At 42.7% G+C, this 14,244-nt stretch overlaps 1 protein-coding gene across 1 annotated transcript; it reads right to left on the bottom strand.

Moving 5' to 3' along the window:
• Window positions 1–12,555: 12,555 nt before the first annotated feature.
• LOC147948591 (uncharacterized) lies at window positions 12,556–13,260 on the bottom strand. Its single transcript, XM_087467765.1, has one exon. The coding sequence runs from the start codon at window positions 13,258–13,260 to the stop codon at window positions 12,556–12,558; it is 705 nt and encodes a 234-aa protein (XP_087323891.1).
• Between the last annotated feature and the right edge of the window lie 984 nt (window positions 13,261–14,244).

The following is a 14,244-nucleotide window of genomic DNA, read 5'->3' as shown; positions in this document are numbered from 1 at the left end:
GATGGTCTTTGTGACGGTCCATCGGGACAGATGGTCTTTGTGACGGTCCTTCGGGACAGATGGTCTTTGTGACGGTCCTTCGGGACGAGTGGCCTTGGTGGCGGTCCTCTTTAGGACATTTGTTTGGCCTTGGTGGCGGTCCTCGTTAGGAGATTTTGTTGGCCTTTGTGGCGGCCCTTCTGGCGTGTATATGATCCTTGTGTGGTCATGGGGTATCCCGGTGAGGGGGATATGTGGTTGGTAGGACATTGAGATGTTTTTTACGCGAGCCACGGGAAGGAAACCTGGATAGGGATAGGACTCAGACGTGTTCAGAATCGTTTGCTCGCGACTCTTGGGGGACTTAGGTTCTCCTAGTACTGCCATATTCAGAGACTTTGTGGCTCGGGAGTATGGCTGGTATATCGACTTCGGATGACGATCCGGGGGCGCGCTGTAGGGTGGCAACCCGAGAGACGAGTTTGGACTTTTCCTTATATATTTTGGCATGCAGACTTGGGTTTGATGAGGAGCCAATAAAAACTCAAGGTTTAGGCCTATGATTAAAGGAAAGTCCAAAAAGTCAAGAGCAAATGACGCCTGGAGCTTGAATCTATCGCCTAGAGGTGACCTTCTGTAGATCGGTCGGAGGAGTGCGGGCCGTGGAGACAGTTGCACGGGAGTCCTTGGCTGATGCTCGTTCGAGATTCGAGGACGAATCTAGATTGGTGGGGGAGAATTGTAACATTCGCGAACCAAAAATTGGTTTTTGGGGATGGGTGTCGATCGACACCAAGGGGGTGTCGGTCGACACCACTTATTTCCGGTTCGACCAGATTGAGTTTTTAATCGATTTGGTTCGGTTTGGTTTAAGGAAACCATTGAACCGGGTCTTAAAAGGAAGAAAACGACCTAGGTCGTGTTTCAGAGGTTGTTGTGTCGCCGTTTGTGTGATTTTTTGAGGAAAAAGAGAGAAAACCTTGTTCTTGAGCTTTTGAGAGAGATTGGTGAGATTCCTTGCTGTTCTTGGGAGATCTAAGGCTGGGAAGGAGCTAGAAGCTTGCTAGGAGTGAGGGAATTCGTTTCCTTTGGTCTAAATCTTCCTTCAAAGAGGTGAGTGCATGACCATGGCTTATCTAAGCTAAGATCTCTAGATTTTATTTGATTTGGTGCTTATATGGTTGTTTCTTTGAGTTCTCTATGGTATTTCGTCGCTGTTTTGGCTGGTTTTGGCTTCTGGGAGTGCAAGGAGCGGATTGGAGAAGATTGGAGGCGAGATTCGGTGTTTTTGATCGAAGGAAATTGCTGCTCGGCAACGGTGTCGGTCGACACCAGTTGGGGTGTCGGTCGACACCAACGCGAGGACGGCTCGAGACTTTGGCGAGGGTCAATCGATGCCATGTGGAGGTGTCCGTCGACACAAACTAGGGTTTTCGGGAGTGTCGGACAGGGTGTGGGTCGACACCAGTATGGTGTTGGTCGACACCAGTATGGTGTTGGTCGACACCAGATTGTCAGTGTCGATCGACACCATCTGGTGTCGGTTGACACCCTTTTTTCAGCTACGACGGATTGTTGTATGCTTTGTATATTGCCTGGTTTGTTTATTTGATTGTTGATTGTGGCTTGTAGAGATCTTATTGCTTGTGTGTATAGCCCAGTAGATGGGAGGATTGCCTCACTAAGTATTTGTGATAATACTTATGCATCTCAATTGTTGTTTATGGTGTGCAGGTAAAGGCAAAGTGTGATCGTGGAATCAAAGGCAATGAAGGGGAGGATGTTCTAGGGACTCGATTGGATGTTGTCTGGCATTGCTAGGTTGCTAGAGTTGAGTCATTAGAAACATTGCTAGGTTGCTGGTTCCTTGTTTCTGGTTGTTTGGTATTTGATTATTGTTGATGTTATGGTTATTGGATTGTTGTTGAATTATTATTGGTTTATTGGATATTGGTTGTTATTATTCCGCTGTTGATTGTGAATGTGGTTAGGTGGCTAGTGGGTATGGGACCACTAGTTGTAGTTTATTTATATATTATATTAATTATTATTTATTAAAAAAAAATAAAGTTGGTCGTTTCAGTTTCATTATATCTATGTTCCAGCTATTTTGCTCCATCGCAAAAATCTTGGCCATGCCAAACTCCGCATTTTTGGGGTTCATATCAGCATCTAGAAGGAGGACGAGTGTGGAACGTAACTTCCAGACTCTGAGATGTCCTGAGGAGTTTTTGGTGGAGTTAGGGGTCCAAAATTTGATTGGTGATGCTCAGGTGTGGTGGAGATCAGTGGCTGCTAGGAGAATGCAGAGGGAGATGACTTGGGCTGACTTCGTGGAGGAGTTCTATCGCAAGTACTTTCCGAGAGAGGCATTAGACCGGTTGGAGGTGCAGTTCCTTCAGTTATTGATATATCATGGTTTTCTACGGTTTTTAACCATGATATAAGTGTGCTTTTTGAGTCTTTTGATTTGTTTTCTAAGTTGTTTTCTAGGATTTTGGCACGGATGGAGCAAAGTGGAGTAATTTGGAGTATTTTGGAGCACTTAACCGGAGGAAACAAACTTGGAACCGATGAATCGACACCACCTTGGTGTCGGTCGACACCCTGTTTTGTCTACGAGAGAAGCCAAATTTTGGAAGATTTACAAAAGTTGCCTAAAGTTTTCCATAATTGCAAAACAAGTCCCTGACGTGTTTGAGGACATAGATATAGTATTTTTAGGTTTTAGAAACCCTTAAGTGATTTTCTAGCAAGTTTTGTTTTCTGCAACCCTGTGAGATTTGAACTGCTTTGTAGAGAAGAATTCATAAACTCCCTCTTTACTCTTTTAATTTCAATTGCTTATTATTCCAGAATGATTGATTTGTGTTCTTATAATGATGTCTGAGTAGTTTGCTTGTTAGGTTCAGGGCTTTTTGTAACATCCCCAATTCTGTAATTGGGAGTTGGACCAATTTTGCTAATAAGTTGCAGTCCATTAAGAAAAAGGTTTTTGGGATTGTGTGTTATTAACACTTGGCCGTCTTCGTTCAACAAGGGGGAGAGAGAGTTTGTGTTGACCCCTAACATCGCCGCAAGAAGGAGAGAGCGGAAGAGAGGTAGCCATGAAGAGAGAGAGAGAATGGGATGTGTAGAGAGGGGAGAAAAGTAGACGTCATGGAGGTTGTGGGCACACTGATGGGGTCTGTTTATTCATGTCATGGTTGTGGAAAGCCTTGGTGGTTGAGGAGCAAAGTCGGAGTAGATCAAAGGTGGAGAAAAGAAAATAAAAAAGAGGAAAAGGGAGGGAAAACAGTTTGGAGGAGGCATCTTTGGAGGTTCGTCGGCGCCGGAGGTGACATTGGTTTAGGAATCTTAAAACACCGGCGAGATCACCATCAAGCCATGAGCTCTTAGCAACAGACGGAAATCCGATCGGAGTTATATTCAAGAAGTTATGTGGTTTGCTTCCTGCGCAAGAAATATTTGAAACAGTCCGAACCTGCAACCCTAGAAATCATATTCGAGGTTATCTCCTTGGAACAGCGTTTGGTGGCCCAAAACTTACCTGATAGAGCTGAGATTTCGTGGGGAGCTTCACAGTATTACAACCTAAATTCAACAGTGGGATCGTGAATTTAACGGTTAGTTAAGGTTTTACCCGTGTGTTTCTAAGGCTCGTTTGTATAGAATAAATGGTGACATCATGATGTTTGGTTTGGCAACGAGTTTGGATGAAGCTGGTGTTCTTGAATATTGGGTCTGACATGGGAAAGGAGAATTGAGTTTTAACGTTTAAATGGCAAAGGTGAGGGTGGTATTTGCGGATATGCAGTAGCCTCTTTCCTTATATATTCTTCGATAGTTGCTCAGTATAGGTTTGAGAATTGTCCTTAGGTGTTTTGTGATTACATGATGAAGTTAGGTTGTTAGTAACTTGAATGTGAGATGTTAATGTTTAAAAATACATGTTAAGTCAAGTTTACAATTTACATAAGCATATGAATGAGAATGTTAGTGTGGGAGTAGTTGTGCCATAAGGCCCTTGCTCTGAGTGTGGGAGTAGTTTTGCTGCAAGGGCCTTGCTCTGAGTGTGCGAGTAGTTGTGCCGCAAGGGCCTTGCTCTGAGTGTGATATTTAAGGTGCATGATTGCATGATAACGAGATAAAGAAATAAATGAGTTATGTGTTGCATATCGTCGATGTAATGATAGTTTGATGGTTAGACATTCTGATTCTATGCTAAGTAATGGTCGTGTTTATGTTTGGAATGTGTTTACTGTATAACCAGTGGGCAGAGTTGATCTCCTCACTGAGTAAACATGTTTTACTCACCCCCTTCTCTTTTCCCTTCTTCAGGGCAGGAGAGAAATGTGATTAGCTACGCAAGTTTTTACTTTCTTTTGGTGTATTTTGGGAGTGGGGTGTTACACTTTTCATAGGGTTTTTATGATTTATTAGATCTGTTTATTTAGGATTCATTATCTTTCTAGATCTTCATCATAGGTTGTTCTTCATATTAATTCTTGATTAATCATCTAGAATTAATAACTTAGGAAAATAAATTGATATGAGAATATAATTGATTTTCTTGATAAAACCTTTTGATGAGCAAAATTACTTCTTGCAAAGATATTTGATTTAGTAATTTTGTGAACAATCTAAACTTCTTTTTAAAAACTGATTTTTAACCTAGAATTTTACAAAGATATTTGGATTTTACAGTGAGAACTGATTTATTTTACAAAAGTGTTTAGAGTTCTAGATCTGATCTTAATTGCTTGAATCTTAATTTATTGATTGATTTAATATTTCATAATTTCCTGAGAAATTCCCTAGACCTAGTTTTTTGATCTTCTGAATTTACAACAGTATTATTGAATATTTTGTATTGATTTTCTTAATTTAAATCAACTTGTTTAGCTTAATTATAAAACTCTACAATTTATTGTGTAATCTAGATTTCCCGCAGTTTACCTTCGAACTCTGGGAACCGATCACCGCATCGTCCGTATCGCGACCGAGACTGCTCGACCGAAGTCGAGACCAAAGGCCGGATCTCTCGATCCGCTCGTTCGTTTCAGCTCATCTCTCGCTTCCACAGTTTGTTTCCTCACTGGATTCAAATCTCCGAGCCTTGTCCGAGGAAAGCCTCATCTAGTTTCCTCGGCCCAAGAGAGTTTCGTTCCGTCCGTCCGCAACGACCGTCTGTCTGTGCGACTTGGTAGACGACCGCGTCCGGCGGTCACATCAGCTTGGTATCAGAGCTCTAAAAGCTCCTGACTCAAAGGTTGTGTCTTTCTAACCCAGAAACTCCTTCCTTTGTTAAAGCTTTCGTTTTTGTGTCTTTGCGGTTCATTAGTTTCATCTTTAGCGTCGTTAGGTCCGATAGTTTTTGTTTTATGCTTAGTTTCCTCGATAGATCGTTTGTTGAGTCGTCGCTTTGTTTATTTCTGAGTTTTGTTCGTCATAGATCTTGCCTAGGACTTGTTAGATCGATAAAGTAGCGCGTTTGCTTTTGGGTTTGTGTTGTGGTCCCAAAAGGTTTTGCTTTTTGTGCGTGAGTTTGCTTTTAGGCGCGTGTAGGTTTCTTTTTTGCTTAGTCATAGTTTGTCATCTTGTGTTGCTGTCCTCAATCATTGACTGCCTAGATAAATATCTTATCCATCATCTTTTGGACGCGTTTTTGCTCACGAATATTCGTTTTGCTTTGACGAGGTACCATCGCCACGTCACGACCGAGCACCAATCGAGCCATCCGCGTATCACCGTTCAGAGCACGTATCATCACCCGCGTATCATCGTCCAAGCCCTTATCGCGTATTGTGTATCATCGTCTGATCACTATCGAGCCACCGGACGAGTCATCGACCCAGCTGTCCGTATCAGCCGATCACACCGGCTATCCGTACCGACGTCCGATAACCGTTGACCGTCCGTACCATTGCCGCACCAGCCGACTGTATCATCGACCGACCCCCGTTGGCCGCCCGTACATCATCGGCCTTCCGTATCGGCCGATCACACCGGCTATCCGTACCGACGTCCGATAACCGTTGGCCATCCGTACCATTGCTGCACCAGCCGACTGTATCATCGACCGACCCCCGTCGGCCGACCGTACATCATCGGCCATCCGTATCAGCCGATCACGCCGGCTATCTGTACCATCATCCGAACATCGTCAGCTGCCGTACCAGCCGTCAGTCTCAGTCGTCCGTACCATCGACGATCTCCGACAGCCGTCCGTACCATCGACCATACTTCGTCCCAAGACCGCGATCAGTATGCGACACTCGATTCCACACTGATCAAGCATGGACTTTGATGGAAACGATTCCGAGTTGGGATCATGGTATGATGAAGATCATGAGTTAGACCCGGAGAAAAACGCCACCGAGGACGAGCCGTGGTACGACGAACACTATGGAACCGATCCGGAACCAGAGATTACCGAGGACACATCATGGTACGCAGAGGACTATGAAGAAGGGCCTGACCAACTGGAACATGATCGAGGATCATCGGACTACTATTGGCCATCAATGTCTCGAGCTACACGCCATAGCAAGCCAAGGTCGAACCGCTACGATGATTCCGATAGTGATGACTTGGGAAGTTACTACACACTACCCCGGTATCACCGAGAGCAGCCGGAGAAATACCCGAGTTGCATCCATGGGTTTCCGACCTGGTCACCGTACGCATCGACGAGCAAGACAAGCGCCTACCGCACTCGGAACCAAATTCTTCCGAGATGGACACCACGAGCAACACCGGGCCACAAGTCAAGCCGCAGTCAAGACAAAGCCAAGGCGAGCAATGTGGAATCACGGACTAAGTTGAGGGAGCAAGCCTCAAGGAAGCCGAAGCAATCTCCCAGAGCACCAAGTTTCACGGACGAGTTGACCAGTATTCAAGCTCAACTCCGACACCTTGGAGAATTGTTGGACCAAGTCGAGTCATCTTACACGCAAGGAGAGTCATTGCGGCACCAACACTCGGCCCTTGTGCCTTCACCAACGCCGGACCCACAAGTTCCTTACTGGCCAGAAATAGACGCTTTGACGCGGAGCTGGCCGAACACCGACTTGACCGAGGACGCTACACCAACGGCGCAAGCTCACCGGGAGCTGAATTCAGGACTAGAATTCGATCATCAAATCGGTTCTAAGGGAGTCATTGGCCCGAGAGGGATCATAGAGAAGCCAGCCGAGCCTCCAGACCAACAAGTTCATACACTCAGAGGTACAAGTTCGACGTTTCAGGCGGTTCACGATCAATTCCTTACCGTTCCTGATCAAAACCGAGCCGACACTCAGACGCAATGCTAGGATCATCGCACTGTGCGCGAGTCCTCACCCGATACGCGTACCAAGGCATTAGGCGAAGTCAATGAAGAGTCTTCCCACGCGACCAACTTCTTATCCGGAGTTTGCTCGGTAATGGGGAGTTTCAAGCAAGCTAGGCCACCGGAGATGGCCATTAATGGATCTTTTCACTCAGTATTGTTCATGACTACTTCAAGTAGTAAGCTCCAGCTGGGAGTCGCCTATACCGAGCCATCCTTGTGCACTCTTAGCGCCAAGGCCGTTACCGCACGTGGTCCTATGGCGACATGTTCATTCAACTTTGGTGCGGATCAAACCTTTGTTTGGCATCCAGGAGAGTCTCAGCAAGCAACCACGGTTCATGAAGGGATCGCAGCGCTCAATGCCAATGGCCTTACCGGGGAAGTCTTATCCTTTTCTCTTAAGGCCTTACTGTTTCTTTTTGATCCCGATAAAGTAAACCGCGTTTGAACTTTTGATGCTGCTGATTTTTAGGTTTTTCCTTGTTGATCCAGGTAATGAGCATAGTTTTGAGGACAAAACTTCTACAAGAGGGAGGGAATGATGTGATCACGGGATCGGTCCCTCGGCCAAGAACACTCACAGTCCTCGGACGCTACCCGGCCACCACTCGGACGCCTCTCAAACTCTCGGACAACCTGCACTGGTGACCAGGAGCTAGCGTAGGCGACCAACGAGGCATCACTCACCCCCCCCCCCAGGATCATCAAGGCGGAGCAAGACGAGTCACCAATGGACATTTCAACCCAAGCTCACCCCCCCCCCCCCAATGGCTCATGGCTAGCATCACCAACGAAGAGCCTTGAGTCTTGACCAGCTTTGGGAAGCTTGATTCGCGTGTCTTCACAATTACACTAGTGTGAAGACACCCCTAAGCCATTAGAAGTAGCTGTACTCTTTTTCCTACTTTTGGTTTGTCCCAATGGGTTTACCAAAGAGGTTTTAACGAGGCAGCGACCCTAGTGCATCTCCACTTCGTTCCCACTTGGCGCGTGATCTTGAAACATTTAAAGAGAGACTTAGGAGCCAAGGAAGTGAAGATTATTTCACCACGTCCCAGCCGATGACGTGGCCACCCTATCCCCTTCCCTTCTTTTCTTTTGAATTTCTTCTAGACCCCTCTATGACCGTTAGATTGGTCTTTGCTTTGCTTTATCTTTACTTTTGCTTTTTGGCCAAGTGTATGGTTTAGATCATGGCCACGTCTCTAGGGTTTTAGAGTCTCCTTATGTAAGCCTCACTATATAAAGGCATCAACCCTCATTGTAAAAATCAGATTTGAAGTATTGAATTAAATTTCACAAGAGAGAATCTTGTTCTTGTCTCACCCCTCTCCTTAGTCCAAGTCTGGGACTTGACTACCGAGAAACCCTAGCAGATCTCGAACCGGGTTCGACATCGACTAGTTGACCGTATCACGGGCCGAGCCATCTCCCGTGTGTCGTTGCATCAAACCACCTTCGCGTCCATCCCTACCGTATCACGTCCGGTCCCTACCGTTCGTTGTACTTCCGCTTCGACTCCACCTTCCTTATCGCATCACCGAGAATCCTTACCGCATCACCAAGGATTCTTACCGCCGCGTTGCCGAGAGCCATTCCCGCAGTTTACCTTCAAACTCCGGGAACCGATCACCGCATCGTCCGTATCGCGACCGAGACTGCTCGACCGAAGCCGAGACCAAAGGCCGGATCTCTCGATCCGCTCGTTCGTTTCAGCTCATCTCTCGCTTCCACAGTTTGTTTCCTCACTGGATTCAAATCTCCAAGCCTTATCCGAGGAAAGCCTCATCTAGTTTCCTCGGCCCGAGAGAGTTTCGTTCCGTCCATCCGCAACGACCGTCCGTCCGTGCGACTTGGTAGACGACCGCGTCCGGCGGTCACATCAATATCAGTTATCTCAGGGGATGCGGTCAGTGTGGGAGTTGGACTTGGAGTTCAGTCGACTTCTATCTTATGGGGGTCATGCTATATAGTCTGAGGAGGCCCAGATCAGGAGGTTTATGAAGGCTCTTCGTGATGACTTGAGGGTCCATTGTAGAGCACGGAGTTATGCTTCGCATGCAGAGCTAGTAGAGACTGCAGCAGAGATTGAGGAGGATATCCGGGCACACACAGTGGCGGTTAGTCCAGCGGTGCAGCCTAGGAAGGCTCATCATCAGGGAGGTTCTAGCAAGGGCAACAAGCCTGTGCAGGGAACCAAGAGGAAGTGGGAGGCTATGCAGAGACCGAGTGGTGCATGGTGCTCTGGTTGTAGAAGCATGTATCACAAGGTATCTAGCTGTCCCCAGAGGAGTTCTCCGACGGCAGCGGTTTGTGTATGCTATCATTGTAGGGAGCCTGGACACATCAAGCCCAAGTGTCCTAAGTTGCAGCAGATGGCAGTGGCAGCGGTTCAGCATGTGGTGCAGCCTGGAGCGCAGCAGGTAGCACGGATTGAGAAGGCGCCACGGGTGTACATGACAGTCGAGACTGGTGGAACCAGTGCCGTGGCGATCACAGGTATAATTTATGGTACGTAAACTTTGTGAATTTCAGTAGGTTCAGATTTTATGTTTTCCTGTGATAAAGTGTTAGGTTCTCAACACATGAGGTTTGTGTAGGGACCTTCCTAGTTTGTTTGCTTTGTTTGTTGATTGTTTTAGACTTTAGTATCTCAGTTGCTTGTATGTATAGCCCAGTAGATGGGAAGATTGCCTCACTGAGTGTTTATAAAATACTTATGCATGCCAATTTGTGTTTGTGGTGCAGGTAAAGCCAAAGTGTGATTGTGGAATCAAGGCAATGAAGAAGAGCATGTTCTAGGGACTCGATTGGTTGTTGTCTGGCATTGCCAGGTTGCTAGAGTTGGGTCATTAGAACATTTCTAGGTTGCTGGTTCTATGTTTTCTATCTGTTTGGTTATTGGATAATTGCTATATTTTAATATTGGTTATTTATTATAGGATATTTATTAGATATTGTTATGGTTTCTGTTATTCGCTGTTGTGTGATTCTGGTTAGGTGGCTAGTGGAAATGGAACCACTAGTTGTGGAGTATTCACTAGTAAAAAAAATTGTATAGCTACGATAGAGTGACAAAATTTTGTGGCTAATTTTATAACAGCCACGAAGATTATAAGATGACAATTTAGTAGCTAATTTTAGTCACAAATTCAATATGTGACAATTTTGTGGCTAATTTTAGTCACGAATTCTATATATGACAATGTTGTGACTAATATAGTCACAAATTGAATTTGTGACTAAATTGTGGCTATTTATTGTCACAAAATAATCACATAACTAAATCATCATTGCTTATTAGCTATGGAAAAACCATCAGATTTCAGTAACTATTTAATATTTATAAGTATATTCAAATATTAATTTACACCCTTAAAATAAAATTCAGACCATTATATTCACAAATATTTAGAACACTTACATACATAATTTACATTAAAACATTTTTTTAAAAGCCAAATATTATCAATTTTTTAATTCCAAACCAAAAATTTAATCATTATAATAAATTAAAATCATATAATAATTAAGTTTTTCAATTTAAATCATCATTTCTAAATTGTAATTGTAAACCAAAAATCATAAGTAAACATATTGAAAAAAGAAAATTAGATAAGAAAACATATAAAATATACAACATAAATACTAGATTATCATTATATAAATAAAAAACTACTAGCTTCTCATTGGTTGTTACACAAAGGTGAGGATCACTATCTAATTAATCATCTACCGTTGATAACACTAGATCTAACGGACACAAAACTTTTTTTTTCTTTGTTTCTCGAGTAAAAGCAAAAGAGAAGACTTTTTTTTTTCTTGTCAGTTACTTGAAATATATGCCAATACATAGCCACAAATACAAATAATATAAATGTACAAATAATATAAATGTCTTATTAATTACGTCAACTATTGTCATTACATAAGGACATCCATAAACAAACATATGTTATGTGTACAACACCATAAACATTAAACTCCGGTGGTTGATTAGCCGGAATCTGGCATTGACCAGTGTAAAACGGTGTTGACCGGCGTTGACCAGAAAAAAAAAAAAATTTATTTTTTCCTAAAAATAATATTTTTTTGTTTTCATGTATTTTTGATAAATAAATAAATTGATAAATGATTTGTATAATTTACAAAAACAAAATATACAATAAAAAGTTATACAACAAAAAAATACAAGACAATTATATACCAAACAAAAATTAAAAATTATATGACAAACAAAATTTGTGGTATATCTAGTAACTAATTTTGTTGATACAGAAAATATACATAAAGTAATATAATAAAACTATACAACCAAAAATTTATGTGTACTAGATTTTTTTCATAAAACTATAACAAATATATACCTTTTCCTTTCAAAAATCATTTTTTATTTTCTATTTTCAAAGGTGGGGATTTTAAATATCTATATTTTTTATTTATTTATAAGATTATGTCATTTGAAATATATCCAAGACATTGCCAACTATTTTTTATTTTTAATAAGAAAAAGAAAGGAAGAAAATTATGAAAATTCTATTTATTTACATGAAATACATATATCTAGAAGATAATTAAAAAAAGAAAGTTGATTTTGTAAAATCAAAGGTTGGTATTGTAAAATCAAAGAAATAGTTGGCAATGACTTGGATATATTTCAAATGACATAATCTTATAAAGAAGAAAAAAGGAAAAAATCTATTTAAATTCCCCACATTTGAAAATACAAAACAAAAAATGATTGTTTAAAGGAAAATGTATATATTTGATATTGTTTTATGAAAAAATCTACTACACATAAAATTTTGTTGTATAATTTTTTGTTGTTATATTTTGTTTTTGTAAATTATACAAATCATTTTTTTTTGTCTACAAAAGATCAGCTCAAACGAGCCAATGGGAAGGAAAATTGTTTACAAATAAAACATGATGCGGAGAAGTACGCGCTTGGCGTGCCAAAGAGTCCGCATGTACATTAGCTTTTCTTGAAATAAAAGATAAAGAAAAAGATGAAAATTTTTCCCTATCCATCATGATGTCGTCCAAGTACGTCGAGAATGCTGGCCAGTCAGAAGGAGAAGACACCATCTTCACCAAATCTGCACAGTCCGTATAGAAAGCCATGTCACGGAAATCATGGCCAATCATGCACCGCATCGCCCACAGGAAAAAAAATCATTTATCTTTTTCATTTATTTATTTATTATTATTTTTTTTTGCCAGTAGAATACAAGATTGGCTCAAACGAGCCAATTAGCAGGAAAATTATTCACAAAGGTAATTGGATGCGACTCCACTCTAGCACGACGCGCCAGTTTGTCCGCACTACCATTCTGTGATCTGGGAATCTGAACTACAGAGAAAGATAAGAATTCATTCTTGTCGTCTTCAATAGCGTCCAGATATGTCTTGAAAGCAGGCCACTCGGAAGGCGAAGACACCATCTTCACCAAATCAGAACAGTCTGTGAGAAAAACAACTTTCTCATTGTCCGCACCAATCATACATCGCATTGCCCATATGAGGGCTTCCACTTCTCCATGGAGGGGTGACAAGCTACGACGAGAATTAGATGCACCCATAGTGGGAGATTCTCCCTCGGGAGAAATGCATTGCCATCCTCTACCTGTAAACTGGTCAGTCGCCTTCCAGGATCCATCCACAAAACATCGGTAGCTAGTGCCATATCCGATAATTGCGTCTCTAGTATGAACCGTAGACATAGAGGAAGGTCGAGGCACACCCTGAGGTAAGGATCCCAAAGGTTCCTCTTGAGCTAAAGACCAAAGCTTTGCTTCCTCTTCCGCTATCCGTAAAATTGCTAGCGGATTTGAGTCCAAATTGCTAAATAATTTATCATTCTTGGCCTTCCATATATACCATAGAATCCACGGAAATACCTCCACCGAAGGAATATCCTTAAATCTCCAAAATAGTGAATCCATATTAGCATAAACCGAATCAGAAGGAAAAACACCTGAAGATGTTGGGAATTGGGATAATCCCCAAACCTATCTAGCCGGAGGGCATAAGAAAAGGGCATGATTGACTGTCTCCTCCGCCCCTCCACAAATCACAACTCAGTCCGCGTTGCCGCAGATTAGCTGTTGTCGAAATGCAACCCGTAATTGCTTGCCACAAAAAATGTTTAAGTTTTGGTGGACACCGAATCTGCCAGACAAATGCTTGTAAAGGAATAATATTGGGACCCGAGACATAGGAGTCATTTGCCGGTTTTTGCCGCAAGGCTTGATATCCAGATTTAACGGTATATACACCGGTTTTTGTCAAGTTCCAACCCAAACTATCCGGTGTGGTCAGATTGCCAAGGGGTAAAGCAGAAATAAGGGCAACATCCTCCGACTCGAAATAAGCCGAAAGCAAAGCCAAATTCCAGGAGAGCGAACTCCTTTCAATGAAAGTTTCAACTCTAAGCGTTGGATCGACTGGCGATCCTGAACGCAATGCTGGTCTCGGGGATTGAGCAGGAATCCAGGGATCAGACCATACTAAAATGGAGTCCCCAGATCCTACCCGTTTAATGAGTCCTTTGTTCACCAGAGAGCGAGCAAAAATCATACTCCGCCAGCCATAGGATGGGGAATAAGATTTAATTAGATATAATGGATCAGAATGCCTATAATATCGTCCTTTGAAGACTTTTGCAAATAAAGAGTCTGGAACATAAATCAACCGCCAAAGTTGCTTTGCCAGCAATGCGGTATTGAAATCATCCAGACAGCGAAAAGCCAAACCTCCCTCCATCTTATCAACACACAGCCTATCCCAAGCGATCCAATGTAAACCTCGTGTTTCCCTTGAAGAGCTCCCTCCATCTTATCCCCCCCCCCCCCCACGAGATAGCAGCCTAGCAGGCCACCCACCAGCCCGTTTTTGCAAACGATCCTGAACAAAAGAAAATATTTTTG

This window comes from Camelina sativa, chromosome 2 (assembly GCF_030686135.1).
Source record: "Camelina sativa cultivar CO46 ecotype springtype chromosome 2, ASM3068613v1".
Lineage (NCBI taxonomy): Eukaryota > Viridiplantae > Streptophyta > Magnoliopsida > Brassicales > Brassicaceae > Camelina > Camelina sativa.
This window is presented reverse-complemented; position numbering and strand designations above follow the sequence as displayed.